General features: G+C 41.2%; 1 protein-coding gene across 1 annotated transcript in view; it reads right to left on the bottom strand.

Annotated features, from left to right (window-relative positions):
* znrf2b (zinc and ring finger 2b) overlaps positions 1-18,984 on the bottom strand; it is a 203,666-nt gene that overhangs the window by 63,829 nt on the left and 120,853 nt on the right. The window contains exon 2 of the mRNA XM_034173979.1: positions 4,834-4,929. Within this exon, the coding sequence (XP_034029870.1) occupies positions 4,834-4,929 (96 nt within the window). The remainder of the gene's footprint in view (positions 1-4,833; positions 4,930-18,984) is intronic.

Raw genomic sequence — 18,984 nt, 5'->3', positions numbered from 1 at the left:
GATTCAGGCCCAATCTGGCTCAAGTCAAACAGGTTTTTTTCTGAATGTGAATGGCACAAATTGGATTTAAAGTGCATTGTTTTCTGTCTGACTTGAGAGGTCTGAACACAAACGTGGCTAGAAGCCAGCTCTCATGTCCAGATTACCCACCCGCACTGTCACATTCAGACATCTCTTTCAGCCTGAGCTGGATTGATTTTGGATGTGTGTGTACAATGAGCTGGGTTTGAAAAACCGGTCTGAATGCTATCTGGCTAGAAATAGCAAAATGTCTTCCTTCGTGATCAGTTTGTTGTCTGTGCTTGCTTACACTCCCCGGTTCCTGGTCCATTATGTCTCTCTGTTTTTGCTCCTGTCATGTCATGTCTCTGTTTCCCCTGTCCTCAGTTTTCCAGGTCTTTGTGGTTTTTGTTCATCAGTATCATTATACAGTTCTCCACAGTTGGTCACCTTACTCAGTTCTTTATTTGTGGCTTGTATTTGTCTCTTGGGTTGTCATCTGATCAGTGTCTGAATTATTTATCATATATTATGTCATCTTTTAGTTCCACTGTTGTTTTTGCATTTTGTGTTCCTTTAGAATTTCAGATGTCTCTGTCATTTCCTGTCTGCTGTGATTTTTGCACCTGTTAGTCATTAGTTCTTCTGCATTTACGCTGCACCTGTTTATCTATCTTTTGCCACCTAGCAGCTGAACAAAACACCTGTTGTGCTACCTGCAAAGCTGCAGCTACACACTTCGACGAGTCCTATGACCGGGTTGCCAATAAGTGGCGGGCACGTCGACACCAACCCAACACTGAGGCTCTGGCCCCACCCGATTCTGCTCTCTAGTACCCCGTGTGTAGCCGGCACTGTCTGTCACGCATTGGTTTCCACAGTCACAGAGACACTGTCCCAACCTGCCTGAATGAGCCTGCATGGCGTCATTATCATTCACGACGGACTACCAAGAGAGAGATCTTTTGCAGGTCAATAAACGTCCAAGCATTATGTCGTGGTGTTATGTCTCATAGTCTTTCCAGTGTTCGCTATGTGTTGTAATTGCTCCATATGGTTAGTCATGCACCTTGTTTTCAGCTGTCATTAGTTTGTCCTCTTCATCCCACCTCCCTGTTCTTCTCCGCCCCATGTTTAGTGTTGGACTCTTTTATTGTACTCGCATCCCTGCACCTGCTTGTTTTGTTTTTGCTCACCCTCCTGGATTATTAAAGCACAGTGGTTTTTGTATTCTCGAGTTTGTGCCTGGGCTGCCTGCTTATTTGGGGTTCTATTTGATTGTGATTGTGCTCAAATCGCAACATCTCTTTGGCCTCCATCTTGTCTGATATGTTCACTCCTAATCCCGTCCATCCTCATCACTCCCAAGGAAATCCTAACATCTTCAGCTCTGCCACCTCCAGCTGTGCCTCTTGTCTTTATGTTAGTGCCACTGTCTCTAAGCCATATAACATAACTGGTCTCACTACTGCCTTGTGGACTTTCCCCTTCACTCTTGCAGATATTCATGTATCACAAATCACTCCCACCACCTTTCTCCACCCAGTCCACCCCTGCACTCTCTTCTTCACCTCTCTACCACACTCTCCATTACTTTGGACAGTTGACCCCAAGTATTTAAAGTCATCTATTTTCTCCACCTCTATTCCTTGTAACCATACTATTCCACTGGGCTCGCTCTCATTCACACATGTGTACTCAGTCTAACTCCAACTGACTTTCATTATCCTGCTCTCCAGAGCATATCTCCATGTTTCCAGGCTAGGTTCAACCTGCTCTCAACTTTCAGTACAGTTCACAATGTCATCAGCAAAAATTATAGTCTATGGAGACACCTGTCAGATCTCATCTGTAAACCTGTCCATCACCACTGCGAACAGGAAAGGATTCAGAGCTGATCCACCTCCACCTTGACTGAATCTGTCATTTTTACTGTGCATCTTTCCGCTGTCACACTGCCCTTGTACATATCCTGCACCACCCTCACATACTTCTCTGCTACTCCACAGATCCTCATAGAATACCACAACTCTTCTCTTGGGATCCTGTCATAAGCTTTCTCTAAATCCACAAACACACAATGTAACTCCTTCTGGCATTCTCTATACTACTCCATCAGTATTTTCAGTTTCATCTGTAGTTATCTTTCTCAGCATGAAACTGTATTGCTCACAGATCTTCATTTGTTTTCTAAGCCTAGATTTTATAACTCTTTTCCATAATTTCATGCTGTGGCTGATCATCTTAATGGTTCTGTAGTTACTGCACATCACCCTACTACTTAAAAAATAGGAACCAGCACACTTCTTCTCCACTCCTCAGCCATCCTCTCACTTTCCAAGATTTTATTAAACAGTCTGGTTAGAAACTCCACTGCTATCTCTTGTAAACATTTTCATGTCTCCACTGGAATGTCATTTGGACCAACTGCCTTTCCGCTCTTCATCCTCTTCATAGTTGCCCTCACTTCATCTTTACCCCTTGCACTTCCTGATTTACTCTCTCCACATCATCCAGCCTTTGCTCTTGCTCATTTTCTTCATTCATCAGCTCCTCAAAATATCCCCTCCACATTCTCAACACACTCTCCTCACTTGCCAGAACATTCCGATCTGCATCCTTTATCACCTTAACCTGCTGCAGATCCCTTCCAGCTTGGTCTCTTTGTCTGGCCAATCAGTAGGAGTCCTTTTCTCCTTCCTTAGGGCCCCTTCACACATAACACGATTGAAGTCATCTAGAGCATGAAGGAGGAATTGCATGCCAGTCGCTACAACTATTCATGCACACAAGCAGCAGAAAGACAGAGTGCCCTGTGAGAGCCGATTCAATCCCTCTCGCCGCAGGTGTCGGGCAAATTCCAGGTGACACACACAGACATTTAATACTGCTCACAGAGCAGTATTCGTGCTGTCAGCATGAAGATGGTGAGCAGGCCATCACTTTTGCCCCCACAACTGTGGCATTGCCAAGTACACATGTGGCATGCCAGAGTGTCGGCTCCCCTCACAACGCGTGTGTGTGTGTGTAATTGTGTATGTGTGTTTCGTATGCCCCCCCGGGGCATCACCATCACCTGCCATCACCGTACAGACTTCAATTTCTTTTAGCTTGCATCTCCTACAAAGAATGTAGTCCACCTGTGTGCACCTTCCTCCACTCTTATATGTCACCCTGTGCTCCTCCCGTTTCTTAAAGTAGGTGTTCACCACAGCTATTTCCACCCTTTTTGCAAAATATGCTACCATCTACCTTTCCACATTCCTCTCCTGACACCATATCTACTCATTACTTCCTCATCACCTCTGTTCCCTTCACTAACATGCCCATTGAAGTACACTCCTACAACCACTCATTCATCATTGCCCTTCAATTTCCAATTTCACACTCATCACCCTGTCAGTCATTTGCTTATCCTCCAACACACTCTTAACATACTCTTCCTTTAAAATGACCCAACACTATTTCTCCTCCCATCCACAATAAGATACCTCCAATGCTCCCAGCCTTACTTCCCTTCGACCTGGTTTCTTGTGTACACAATATGTCTACCTTTCGTCACCCATTATATTAGCCAGCTCTCTCCCTTTACCAGTCACACTGCCAACATTCAAAGTCACCGACTTTCACTTCCACCCTTCTAGTTTTCTTCCTGTCCCTCTGTCTCTGGACACATCATCTTCCTCTTCTTCTTCCCTCAGTAGTAGTCCAATTTCCGCTGGCATCCTTTTGGACCATAGTACCGGTGGTGGTCGTTGTTAACCTGTGCCTTGGAACCTATGGAAATTCAATTTATGCTCTGCATGGTTGTGTTGGCATTTTTATGCTGGATGCCCTTCAAGACACAACCCTACTCATTTTACCAGGCTTGGGATAGGCACTCAGAGTGTACTGGCTCCACACCCCACATGGCTGAGATCTGACAAAGCTTATGGTTAACGCGTTGCCTCCTTCTACCCTCCTCATTTATCCGGGCTTGGCACCGACACTCAGAATGTATTGGCTGCACACCCCATGTGGCTGAGAATTTTTTTTTTAACATATCCACGATCATTTTAAATTAATATTTTCATATCTCACATTGATTTTCATGTTATTATTGAGCCAAATGGTGGACATAGAATTGTACTCTGTATATGCTTCAGTCATAATTTATTTTGTACATCATAAATGGGAAAAAAAAAAAAAGATTTTATCCATATTTGTTCTGGACAACGTAAATGAGTGATTCTTGGATGAGTTTCAATTTAAGCATGATCAGGTATCACCAAGACCATCTAAAGACTGCCCAATTTACTGAATAGAGTGTTGCTTACTGCAAGTTTTTTGTTTTTTTCTAAATCTGTATTAACTGGCTTTTTTCATTTCTCGGGTAAAAACAATCAAACACACACATGCACAAATTTAATCAACATTAATTTTAAACCTTTTCACTTTGCATTTTTAAAGCAGACCTGGCAATATTCTATTTGCTTCAATCCAAATGTGGCTGCATGGGCAGGCCAGCAGCATGGCTGGCTATTTTTTATTTCCAAACACAGCATTAGAACAAAGAATACATGATTCAGTGAATATGCCCAAATTTTTCTATTAAACCAACTGAATGCCTTGGTAAATATTACCAGTAGGGGAATGCTCAGTGCAAGAGCATATGTAGTTTGCAGTTTGGAAAAACAGCCAGAATTATTCTGGAAGAATAATGTTTGCTTAGCTTTATGAATTCATGAATAAATCATTGTTTATTTATGTGGTTTATCAAAACAAAGTGAGTGGTGCTTGTCCAATTTTATTCTGGATATGTCGAGCAAGTCATAAAGCATGGATCAGTCCTACCGTTATACGTCACTCTGGGCTTGGTTAAACACAAGACCAAGTGAAGATCCATCTCATCTGAATTTATGAACTTGGAGCACACAGGGCACTTGACGCCTGGAAGGAGAAAGACAAACAGTTACACATTATTAGAGAATTCCATGTGTGAACAAGTGGAGGAGGGAGAGTTTTGGGAAATGCCACCAAAAACAAAAGACTGAAAGATCAACATAAAGTGGAAATGCTGAAGTGGGGAAACAACACATTTTTCACTCCATGTCAAAGAGACCAGTCAAGAAAACTGTAGAAAAGAAGCCAAGCTGGACTTTAGGAAAGTGTGATTGGCATCTTTGTCACAGTGAATAAAGTGCATGTAATGTGGTGTTTCATTTCTAAAGCATTTTATAGAAGCACAACATGTGCTGGGTAGCAGTTACCTCAGTGTTATAAAGAGTCGGACAACTATATATAGACTTAAATCTTTCATTACTTCTTCATCACCTCTGTTTCCTTTTCAACATGACCATTGAAGTCTGCTCCAATCACCTCTCTTTCATGTTTGGGCACACGCTCCATCACCTCATCAAAGACACTACAGAAATCCTCTCTCTTTCATCTCACCTACAACCTGTGGGGCATATGCACTGATGACATTCATCATCACCCTTCAATTTCCAACTTCACACTCATCACCCTGTCAGACACTCAATTAACCTCCAACACACTGTTAACATACTCTTCCTTTAAAATGACCACAACACCATGTCTCCTCCCATCCACACCATGATACAACAACTTGTAAGCACCTCCGATGCTCCTGGTCTTATTTCCCTTCCACCTTTTTTCTTCTGCACACAATATGTCTACTTTTCTCCTCTCTATCATATCAGCCAACTCCCTCACTGCACCAGTCACACTACCAATATTCAAAGTTCTGTCTCTCACTTCCACCCTTCTAACTTTCTTCCTCTCCCACTGCGTCTGGATACGTTCTCTTCCAGTTCTTTGCCAAGCAGTAGTCCAATTTCACTGGCACCCTGTTAGACATCAGCGACATTGGGCCTCGATCTATTCGGTATTTTGATTTGTAATTTGTATGGTTTTTGTGGCATATTTTACACAGGATGCTCTTCCTAATGCAACCATACTCATTGTTATGGGCTTGAGGATCGGCACTCAGAATGGACTGGGTGCACATGTAGCTGAGTTGATATTATTAAACTCATAAATGCTATATTTCTTTTGGATATATTGTTCTGTAAAATAAAATAACATCTAAAAAACATTTACAATATCATCTAAAAAATGCAATTTTTATAAGTGAAATCACATGCTGTGAATAAGGGTCCCTTCACACATAACACGAATGAAGCAGACAAGAGCATGAAGGAGGAATTGTATGCCATTTGTGAAAAATCGGAGCTTCCTCCATCTCGTATACCTGTTGCTACAATTATTCACGCACACCTGCGATTGAAAGACAGAGAGTGCCCTGTGAGAATCCGTTCGAGCCCTCTGGTGGCAGGTGTCGGCCAAATACAGATGTGGAGTCATCTCGCTATCCCTAATCCATCTTTGTGTTCATTAATATAAAAAATTTTGGTGAAATTCCATCATCTAAAATATGCTGCCAGGTCACCATCCATTAGAAGGGCTACAAGGACTAGACTGTTGGTGGCTTTCACCTTTGGACATTGGAAGAGTCTCAGGAACACTGAACACGGAGTTTCATTGTTGAAAGGTGCAAGCATAAGAAATACAATGCTATCATTCGTACTGACAAGCTCTGTTTTCACAAGCCAGAGAAAATAAAGACTTTTCCTCAATTTAACATGTCCAATTTAACATGTCCTATTTTGACAATGTAACAGTGATCCTGCTCTCTAAAAAGCTTTTCTTTGTGAACCAGCCAAATGGATGATATATAAAACTAAATCCCATTAAGCAAACAGCTACATGTATCAGCACTGTGTTATCTGTGAGAACACACCACATTAATATTGACATTTATTGCCACTTTATTATCTGTTATTTTCTCTTCCACTGTCTCCTCTGGGCAGTAAAAGATAAATGGAACACCCAAGAAATAAGACAAAAATGTAAATTGTGAAACATTTTTCCAGTTTTCACTGCATCGACATCCACCTGTCTTCATGACCCCGAATCCTGAGCTCAGCTCTCCTCTAACCTGAGTCAGCTCATCCTGACCCAGGCTACACACTATTATACAGGATTTATGGCTCATATTAATTTTATGAAGCAGTTTCAAGACCACTGACCAAGATGACCTCACCCGTCCACCTTCAAGCTTTATTTATATGCAGAACCACAAACAAACGCAATCATGAGAATGAATTCAGGAAAGTGGAATAACTTCTGCCAAGGTGGCAGTTGTGAACAGCTTCTGCAGAATACCTCTTCATCACCTGTACTGACAGTTTTGCAACTGAGGGGAGCAACCAGAATCATCACACAAAGTACAGAAGGAGTTTGCTCCTAACTTAGTGTTTAGTGTGCACTACAGAGCCTTCTACACAGTTAGGACTATAAATATTTGGACACTAGTGCATTAACAATTGGCACTACATGAAATGAACACGGTATCTTTTCATGACACACAAACAACAGTATGAGGTTTGAGTCTCCATTATAAAAAAGTGGCAATTAGGAACTGAAAAGGGTTTGTAGTTGAGGCAGGATTGATGAAATATGTACCAGCCAACCCAATAGCTTTCAGTATCAAGTAACCACGAACAGAGCTGGTTCTTGGTACAGGAGAATCCGGCACAAGCTGGAGGGGGGCTGCTGCAAACCTTCAAAAATAAATAAATAAAATAAAACAAAATAAAACAAAACAATACAGCCCTCTACGTTAACGTTTGTACAAGTGTCTGGGACCAGCAAAAAATGTGATGGGGCAACACAAATTAATTTCAATTTATTTTCATTTATATAGTGCCAAATCACAACAGAGTTGCCTCAAAGCACTTCACACAGGTAAGGTCTAACCTTAACAACCCCCAGAGCAACAGTGGTAAGGAAAAACTCCCTCTGAGGAAGAAACCTCAAGCAGACCAGACTCAAAGGGGTGACCCTCTGCTTGGGCAATGCTACAAACATAAATTACAGAAATAATTCACAGAACAATTCACGGACGAATATTCAAGAAATGCTGTTGGCACACAGGACAAGAGGGTCACCAACACAAATACAATTCCCATCTCTGGATGGAGCTGCACCTTAAACAGAGAGAAAAAACAGAATCAGGCATCAGAAAGACAAAAAATACTGTATAATTTGCCAGCATTAAACAACAAGAAAAACAGAAGAAATACTAAGGTGATCGCCGGCCACTAGCCCTAAACTTCACTAAAAGACCCAGAATTTAGGTAAAGTTGAGGCCGCAGCCCGCTCCAATTACTAATAAAATGAATTAAAAGAGTAAAAAGCGTAAAACAAAACTGTACCAGTATGCTAGCCATATGAAAGGGAAAATAAGTGCATCTTAAGTCTGGACTTGAAAGTCTCCACAGAATCTGACTGTTTTATTGACGCAGGGAGATCATTCCACAGAACAGGGGCACGATAAGAGAAAGCTCTGTGACCCGCAGACTTCTTATTCACCTTAGGGACACAAAGTAGTCCTGCACCCTGAGAACGTAAAGCCCGGGCCGGTACGTAAGGTTTAATTAGGTCAGCTAAGTAGGGAGGTGCCAGTCCATGAATAATTTTATAGGTTAGTAGCAGAACCTTAAAATCTGATTTCACTGGGACAGGAAGCCAGTCAAAATGGATGTCAAAATGGGTGTAATGTGGTTGAACTTTCTGCTGCATGTCAAAAGTCTGGCTGCAGCATTTTGAACCAATTGGAGACCCCTAATGCTAGACTGCGGTAAACCAGAAAATAGAACATTGCAGTAGTCCAATCTAGAAGAGATAAATGTATGGATCAGGGTCTCAGCATCAGCCATAGACAGGATGGGATGAATCTTCGCTATATTTCGCAGGTGGAAGAAAGCAGTCATAGTAATATTTCTAATGTGGAGGCCAAAGGACAACGAAGGATCAAAAATTAACCCAAGGTTCCTGACTTTGTCAGTGTGATGTATGACACACGAGCCTAGGCTGAGCGTTAACTGGTCAAATTGATGCCGATGTCTCACTGGACCAAGAACCATCATTTCAGTCTTATCAGAGTTTAAAAGTAGGAAGTTTCTAGACATCCAACTTCTCACTGCTGCAAGGCAATCTTCTAAGGATTTTATGTGAATGCGATTACCAGCAGATATCAGCATGTATAACTGAGTATCATCTGCATAGCAGTGAAAGGTAATCCCAAAATGCCGTAATATGTTCCCAAGGGGTGCTATATAAAGGGAGAAAAGTCCTTTATAACCTGATTTGTAATACTTAAGAAAAAGCATTTTTGTCTAAAACCTAGACGCTTCATACACTAAATACCATAAGTAAATAATGTCTTATTTTAAAAATGACTATAAATTAAAGAGACATATAGAGGGGAAATCCGACTCAAATAGAGAGATTTCACATGACATCGCTTTTCATAGCAGAGCTGTACGGGCGCCATGACGGACCCCTGTGCTGATATTATAAGGCAGATAGGTAGACAGTTAAGGTAGACAAGATTTGGATAAGACTTTAGTGCTATGTCATAGTTTTACGTTGTCTTATTTGCACATTCTGCTTCCATAATGCCTATGTTTACAAGGCCCATTGCTACCAAATACAAGTCCAAAGTATTCACTGACCACAGCACCATTTCCATTTATGCTGTTGAAACTAAAGGAAAAAATATGTGCAGTCACTGGGACTGACTGAGTTAAACCCACAATGCAACTTTTGTATTACATTTTTACATTATATTGTTTAAACCATAGCACCTTTTTAATTATTCATATTATGGGAGCTGTGAGGACCTTCTAAATATTTGCCCAAACTCCGGTTTTATTTATGTAATTTCATTGAACTGAATTACATAAATCATTTTGAAATGGATGCCTGCAACCTATTTCAAAAACGCTGGGACAGGGGCAACAAAAGACTGGGAAAGTTGATGAATGCTCAAAGAACACCTGTTTGGAACATTCCACAGGTGAACAGCTTAACTGGAAACAGGTGAGTGTCATGATTGGGTATAAAAGGAGCAAACGGCCTGGGACTCCGGCAAGGGCGGTCGCATCTCCTCCTCTCTCCTCTATCACTGCTCCAACCCTCAAAGTCCCTACTTCACCAGACTGTGAATTCTTCAAAGTATATTGGATTAACCATGGAGTTGATCAGCTGGTCTCTGAACACTATTGACACCATTTTTTCTACAAGAAGATCAGGGCCAGGGGACCCTGCATGCCCAGATGGAACTTACCCTGAGGGCTATGTTCTCGACGCCTGGGAGACGTGGCGTGTCGCATGCTTTGTGCCATTCTCTGTGGAGGACGTTGAGGATTTATTCATATTTGGTTTCATAGTAGGAGGGCTGGTACTTATTGGCTTATGTGCTGCCCTGACCCACTGGAAAATTGGCAAGACGGCTGCCGCCAAAACCATGACCCCTCACTTATCCATCATGATTAATGAGTTGGGCAAGGCGATGCATTCTCCCCTTGAACTCAGACACAAACTGGATAACATCTCGGAGCAAATGCGCACCTTGCAGGGGAAGGTGAACATTTCAGAGACCGGGGAATATTCATAATTTGGGATCTGGTTTGTTCATGTAAAGATGTAAAAGTGTTTTTCACTGCTCAACCACAAACACAGCAGACTTATCAGCTTCTGAAGGACAAAATGCCCCGTTGTTTTCCTCCAGAAGAATCTGTACGGCCTTGGGGAACATTGACTGCCTCCTTATCTCTCTAACTCCAGTACAAGGACAGAAAATGACTCAGACATGGACAAAGACTGAAGCATGCTCCACCTCCCCCCTCATCTCCCCTCCTGCCCCCTTCACACACCCCATCCCGACCACTGCTCATACCACCCCTTTTCCCCTCCAGGGGCTGCGCAGTTTTAGCTGCGGCAGGTCCCCATTCCCCCCAAGCTGGCGGCGGCGCGACTCCTGTTGCAGCGGCTACCACACACTCACATCACCTCAAAACTGACTGTTTCAAGTTTAGTGCACATAAACAATGTCAAATGTATATATGTGTTGTCTTAATTCTGATGTGTGCCATTATTATGGTAAACAAGCAATAATTGTGGATTAATTGCTGTATCTTGTCTGTGGCAATTTGAGTGTGGACATTATCTCGTTGTTGCACTTGTAATGACAATGACAATAAATCTCATCCATCATCCATCCATCCATCCTCAAAAGGCTCAGCCATTCACAAGCAAAGATGGGGTGAGGATCACCACTTTGTGAACAACTGCGTGAAAAAAATAGTTCAACAGTTTAAGAACAATGTTTCTCAACATTCAATTGTAAGGAATTTAGGGATTCCATCATCTACAGTCCATAATATAATCAGAAGATTCAGAGAATCTGGAGAACTTTCTACACGTTAGCAGCAAGGCCAAAAACCAACACTGAATGCCCATGACCTTTGATCCCTCAGGCGGCACTACATTAAAAACCAACATCATTGTGTAAAGGATCTTATTGCGTGGGTTCAGCAATACTTCAGAAAACCATTGTCAGCTAATACAGTTCGTCGCTACATCTACAAGTGCAAGTTAAAACTCTACCATGCAAAGTGAAAGCCATATATCAACAACATCCAGAAACGCTGCCGCCTTCTCTGGGCCAAGCTCATTTGGAATGGACAAATGCAAATTGGAAAAGTGTGCTGTGGTTTGATGAGTCCACATTTCCAATTTGTTTTTGGAAATCATGGACGTCATGTCCTCCGGACAAAATAGGAAAACCACCATCCAGATTGTTACCAGCTCAAAGTTCAAAAGCCAGCATCTGTGATGGTATGGGGGTGTGTTAGTGCCCATGGTATGGGCAACGTACACATCTGTGATGACACTATCAATGCTGAAAGGTACATCCAGGTTTTGGAGCAAACATGCTGCCATCTAAGCAACATCTTGGTCTAGTGGTTAAGGTGTTGGGCATGAGACCAGAAGATCCTCGGTTCAAATCCCCGCCTGACTGTAAAATCACTAAGGCAAGGGCCCTTAGGTCTTTAATCCTCTATTGCTCCCGGTGTGTAGTGAGCGCTTTGTATGGCAGCCTTGTATGGCAGCACCCTGACAACGGGGTGAATGTGTGGCATAATTGTAAAGCACTTTGAGTGTCTGATGCAGATGGAAAAGCGCTATATAAATGCAGTCCATTTATTTCAACAAAACAATGCCAAGCCACATTCTACACGTTACAACAGCGTGGCTTTGTAGTAAAAGAATGCGGGTACTAGACTGGCCTGCCTGCAGTCCAGATGTGTTGCCCATTGAAAATGTGTGGCACATTATGAAGTGAAAAATACGACAACAGAGACCCCGGACTGTTGAACAACTGAAGTCGTACATCAAGCAAGAATGAGAAAGAATTCCACCTACAAAGCTTCAACAATTAGTGTCTTCAGTTCCCAAACGCTTATTGAGTGTTGTTAGAAGGAAAGGTGATGTAACACAGTGGTAAACATACCACTGTCCCAGCTTTTTTGAAACGTGTCGCAGGCATCCATTTCAAAATGAGCAAATATTTGCACAAAAACAATAAAGTTTATCAGTTTGAACATTAAATATCTTGGTTTTGTGGTGTATTCAACTGAATATAGGTTGAAGAAGATTGACAAATCATTGTATTCTGTTTTTATTTACATTTTACACAATGTCCCAACTTCAATGGAATTGGGGTTGTAGTTTTCATTATTATTTATGGTATTTCAGTGTGTGTTTGTTTGTGTTTCATCAACAATTAAACCTTTAAGGTGTGTTAAATTGCTGTTGTCCAGTAATATTTGGGGTAGTGTGTGCAAGGCGGGGTGCGGGCATCAAACCATAATATCACCTAGGGTACTGCAATGGCTAGAGTCGGCTCTGACCATGAAAATTAAAGTTGCAGCAGCCATTATCAAAGTAAAGAGTTGTGCCAAGTGAGACTGTGCCTTGTGATACCTGTACAATTTTATTTTCCTCCTCCATCAGATTTTGTAGACTTTTCTACATGTTGAGTGAAGAACACTGCAGAGTAGATTGTGGGTTTTTTTTTAATACATGATTGAGAAAGAATCACAGGTCTGGATTTTGTTTTGTGTTTTTTATTCATTGTCCTGTGGCACACTCCTGCTCTGTGCATGTGAGTCAAACACATGCTTTTCAAATTTCTGAAGGACACACATTGGTATATAATCATTTTTACATGAAGACCAGAGTTAAATGCAATTGAAATAAAGGTTAAAATGTTATTTTTGTGAAGGAGTTTTTTTTTGCTGAAATGGCAAACAGCTCGTGAGTTAAAGCTTTCTGAAGACTGTTGACACATGAAGCATCATTAAAAACAAGTCATGCATTTGTTAAAACACGTACACCTGCTGAAAAAACAAAATCCAAATGAAAAATGTATCAGTGAATCATAGTGTTTTTTGTTTTTTTTTACTTTCAAGAAGCAGATTTGAAAATTAAAATAGTTCAGAGTGAGGTCTAGTTCACAATAAAATTATTTTTAAGGGGGTCATATGATGTAAAACCTTTTTTAATCTACGTTTTACATTTTCTTGTGTTTGCTGTTTAAAGTTAAACATCTTCAAAGTTTCACAGTTCTGTTTTCACAGAAATCATCCTGCTACAAACATCATTTAGGCCCTACAAGCTGCTTTCAGAACTCTGTGACACGTGTAACAAAAATACTCCCAAATGCTTTAATTGTACTTCTGATTATTAAAAAAAAAAAAAAAATCACAATAGTAAATAACCCAGGATTATCAATCTATTCCAAAATCCCAAAAGAAAAAAAAACCAAAACAACCTGATGTGCAAAGTGAAAAATTTTACATCACACAGCAGTAATACAAATTTATTTTGTGCATTAACTGAGTTGCTAATACCCCCATCACACATAGTCGGAATCACACAGAGTGGCGTTGGACTTATGACTCGGGGCACATCTGAAAGGTGTCAGATTTCAGTGCCAAAATGTTCTGACAGCCATCTGCGGAAGTCCACACAGTTGGTCAAAATCAGCCGGCGGCTTTGCTTTGTGTGATGCACATGTTCATAACTCTCCGGGCACCATAGAGATGGGACACCTATCCGACGGCGGTCCATGTGTTATCTCAGGACCATCTAACCGCAATTTACATATTCTGAAGGCGGCAAAAACAGGATCTGAAATCATTTGATCATCACCACGGTGGCTGGCGGGCAGGTGTGCACGCTGTCACACATTATGTCAGAGGCTCAGAGCTGAACAGATCTCACCGCTGTAACAATCAAATTATTGCTTGATCACAGTTAATTCTGTCGGACATAGGACATGGAACTGTTTCACCATGACAACATATGAAACATGAATGTCACCACCAGGAGCATTTCGCAGCACAGTGTGCCAGGACCACACAGCCTGTGGTGGATTGCTGGAAACAACAGTGGCATAAATAATTCCAATGGGATAATCCAGCCAGAAATCATGGTGTACAGTTGCACTGGGGGGAATTAGTTTGCTTGAAAGGCTGCGTCTGACAATATAGTGGGAAAACTCACAGCAAACTTTTGAGCAAAGGTGTCCTTTGACTGTCTGCAGTTAGCTGGCAGTAAAACAGCTGAGCACATGCACAAGTGTGTTCGCACACGTAGCGGCTTATTATGAAAACACACACACACACACACACACACACACACACACACACACACACACACACACACACACACACACACACACACACACACACACACACACACACACACACTGAGCGGTCATTTCCAATGTCAGCAGTTCTAGGCACACACACGCACATGAGGTCAGTGAGCCTGGGAAAAGAGGACAAGTGAAGGAGTGAATGAATGGGACTGTAGGTGACCACATGGATGGACACATATGGTGTGAGTCTGGTCCATACGTTGGTTGTTCTTTGATTTCCAGGACAGGTGCTGTGCAAAGGGAGGAACGCAACGCTCTGGTCTGTGTTTGCCATAAACACATTTGGACATTGGGTAGTCTGCAGTGCCTTTTATGACTGTCTGACAGCAATCTGTGTTGTCTCCAACCCCAATTCCAATGAAGTTGGGAAGTTGTGTAAAATAAAAACAGAATACAATGATTTGAAAATCCACTTCAACCTATATTCAATTGAATACACCACAAAGACAAGATATTTAATGTTCAAACTGATAAACTTTATTGTTTTGGTGCAAATATTTGCTCATTTTGAAATGGATGTCTGCAGAACATTTCAAAAAAGCTGGGACAGTGGTATGTTTACCACTGTGTTACATCACCTTTCCTTCTAACAACACTCAATAAGCGTTTGGGAACTGAGGACACTAATTGTGAGTGTCATGATTGGGTATAAAAGGATCATCCCCAAATGTCTCAGCCGTTCACAAGCAAAGATGGGGTCATCAAGATCACCACTTTGTGAACAACTGCGTGAAGAAAAAAAAAAAAATAGTCCAACAGTTTAAGAACAATGTTTCTCAACGTTCAATTGCAAGGAATTTAGGGATTCCATAATCTACAGTCCATAATATAATCAGAAGATTCAGAGAATCTGGAGAACCTCCTACACATAAGCGGCAAGGCCAAATACCAACATTGAATGCCCATGACCTTCAATCCCTCAGGCAGCAATGCATTAAAAACTGACATCATTGTGGGCTCAGGAACACTTCAGAAAACAACTGTCATGTAACACAGATTGTTGCTACATCTACAAGTGCAAGTTAAAACTCTACTATGCAAAGCGAAAGCCATACAACAGCAACATCCAGAAACGCTGCCGCCTTCTCTGGGCCCAAGCTCATTTGAAATGGACAGACACAAAGTAGAAAAGTGTGCTGTGGTCTGATAAGTCCACATTTGAAATTGTTTCTGGGAATCATGGACGTCGTGTCCTCCAGACAAAAGAGGAAAAAGACCATCCAGATTGTTACCAGCGTAAAGTTTAAAAGCCAGCATCTGTGATGGTATGGGGGTGTGTTAGTGCCCATGGCATGGGCAACTTACACATCTGTGATGGCACCATCAATGCTGAAAGGTACATCCAGGTTTTGGAGCAACACATGCTGCCATCCAAGCAAAGACTTTTTCAGGGACGTCCCTGCTTATTTCAGCAAGACAATGCCAAGCCACATTCTGCACGTGTTACAACTCCGTGGCTTCGTAGTAAAAGAGTGCGGGTACTAGACTGGCCTGCTTGCAGTCCAGACCTGCTGCCCTTTGAAAATGTGTGGCGCATTATGAAGCGCAAAATACGACAACGGAGACCCCGGACTGTTGAACAACTGAAGTCGTACATCAAGCAAGAATTGGAAAGAATTCTACCTACAAGTTTCTGTGAAGGCTCTCAGTTGTCCAGGTGGTTTCCATAGTAGAGAAGCTTGCAGAATTGCAAAAAAAGGAAAAGAAAAAAAAAAGAATTGCAGTATGGGCTTTTCATCAATTCATTATATATAGTACGATGCGCTAATACACGTCCCTGTGTTTGTGAGCAGAGTGGACCCACTTTATTAAGCTGTGTCTTAACACTGTACCATTTAAAAAGCAGAAAAACTTTGACTTTAAAACAAGTTTTGTTGATTTATGGTGCAACTGCATTGTGCTGTCTCACCATATGAATGCATGAACACTGTGACTGACCACACCTTACCTAAACATCAACACATGCATGAATGCACAGAGGAGCACAAATATTTGTGATTTTAAAAACACAGGTGCTGGGTGTGACAATGACAAATGTGACAGTTGGAAAACAGCAGTGACACTGTGTGCTGCTTTACCGTGGGTGTACGTAGAGCTGTGCAGTTAATTAAAAATATATCCATATTGACAGTTAGAACATCTAATGGACTTGATTTTGCTCATGTACATTAATTTGATTAATGGCGCCTTGAAGATATTTTAGTTTTAACGGAGTCCCTCAACCTCTTTGTAGTAAACTGTGCACCTGCTATCATTTTTGGCTTTTTATCAGATTCACGTTTGCCATAAATGGAAAATTATTACTTTGAAATGTTTAATGAATAGCCATAAATAGAAAAGGCAAGAGATGCACTTTCAGTGGAAAAAAGTCCCAGCTAGAACTATACGAGAACTACAAGGGCAATGCAAAAAAGAAGAGAAAATAAAAAGCTTTTCATTAATCATAACTGAAATAAAAGTTTGAAGTAATCATGACATTGATTTGTAGTCATATTGCCCAACCCTAACTGTAAAAATAATCTTGGGCTTTCTCTCATTTATTAACCCCTTTGTTTTTGTGAAACTGTCAAAATCACTAGCAATGTCCTATCATGTGATAATTAACTCTCTGGTATGTCATCAAATTTAAATTTAGTTTTAAAAAATGCAATTTACAATTAAGTCTCCTAGAAAAAAAAAAATTAAAAATCCCTCCAAAAAACCTAAATTTAAATCAAATTAAAACTATTGAATTGTGCCTCTACACAAACAGGTGAAACCTCAATGTCCTTGGCAGACATGATAAATGAAGAAACAGGTGAGGTGCACCTTTATGATCAGTAAAAGGCAATCCTGCAAGTTCCACCAGGTGGCGTATTATGCTGTCAATCATTTGACAAGAGATGAACAACACTGCAGGAAAAAACACAGCAAAGGGGAGAAAACGTAAGCACACAAACACCTGGCATCAAAACACTCAAGTCTCTAAGCACCAGATGACAGCATCTTTACACAGGGCATGTGGAAGAGGCATGGCGGTATGATGACTGTTGACACAACAGGCACTACATAAAGTCACACTGTGACATCACACTGCACTGGTCTCAGCAGCAGCAGCAGGGCTGAGATAGAACACAACAAACACGACCACAAAAGCCCTTAATTCTGCAAAAGCCACTTAACCAGAGATTAAACACATGGTAACATTATTCCTTCAGGGCAGAGAAAAGACATGTGGAGACACACTGAAGTTAATGAAGTCAAATACAATCAGTGAAAGTATTCAGTCAGGGTGTTGAAAAAAAATCTATTCACGTCAGAATTGCAATTCTTATCATTAACGATTCAAAACTTTCAAAAATCTATTTTTAAAATAACGTCTCTGTTTCAGTTAGTTTCTCCTCACTGCCATAAATGTGAAGTTGCTCCAGATCCGTCATCCATACAAGAATTCAATCTACATTAGCCATTTAACTCGGCTCATCGTTAGCATGGAGGAACAGCAAATCCAAGAAGTTTGTACAAAGTTAAAAGCAAGCATTTGGGTCCACTTAGGATCCTTCTTATCCGGGACTTTGTATAAGAAGGATCCTTGATAGCTTCCTTGAGAGCTTGATATGACCAACTATATGCAAACTGTGCAAAATGAAGGCCAAGTATTCCAGAAAAACAACAAACACTCGAGCGCATTTAGTACATCAAAGGAGCAACCACAGTGGCTAACATTAGCAGCCGACCAGCGCACAATGCATCACTTTAACAAACGTCCAACCAATTCTGAAAGTGCAAACAAACAAACAAAATACAAACAAAAAACCCAAAACTAAATCATGACCTGTTTCAATTCAAAAGACCTCAACAATGTTGTGGAAAACAAAGGATTCAGATTTATGATGCAGACAACTGAACCAAGGTACAGTGAGGAAAATAAGTGAACACCCTGCGATTTTGCAAGTTCTCCCACTTAGAAATCATGGAGGGGTCTGACATTTTCATCTTAGGTGCATGTCCACTGTGAGAGACATTATCAAAAAAAAAAATCCGGAAATCACAATGTATGATTTTTTTTAATAATTTATTTGTATGTTACTGCTGCAAATAAGTATTTGAACACCTACCAACCAGCAAGAATTCTGGCTCACACAGACCTGTTAATTTTTCTTTAAGAAGCCCTCTTATTCTGCACTCTTTACCTGTATTAACTGCACCTGTTTGAACTTGTTACCTGTATAAAAGACACCTGTTCAAACAATCAATCACACTCCAACCTGTCCACCATAGCCAAGACCAAAGAGCTGTCTAAGGACACCAGGGACAAAACTGTAGACTTGCACAAGGCTGGGATGGACTACAGGACAACAGGTAAG

Source organism: Thalassophryne amazonica, chromosome 7, assembly GCF_902500255.1.
Source record: "Thalassophryne amazonica chromosome 7, fThaAma1.1, whole genome shotgun sequence".
Lineage (NCBI taxonomy): Eukaryota > Metazoa > Chordata > Actinopteri > Batrachoidiformes > Batrachoididae > Thalassophryne > Thalassophryne amazonica.
This window is presented reverse-complemented; position numbering and strand designations above follow the sequence as displayed.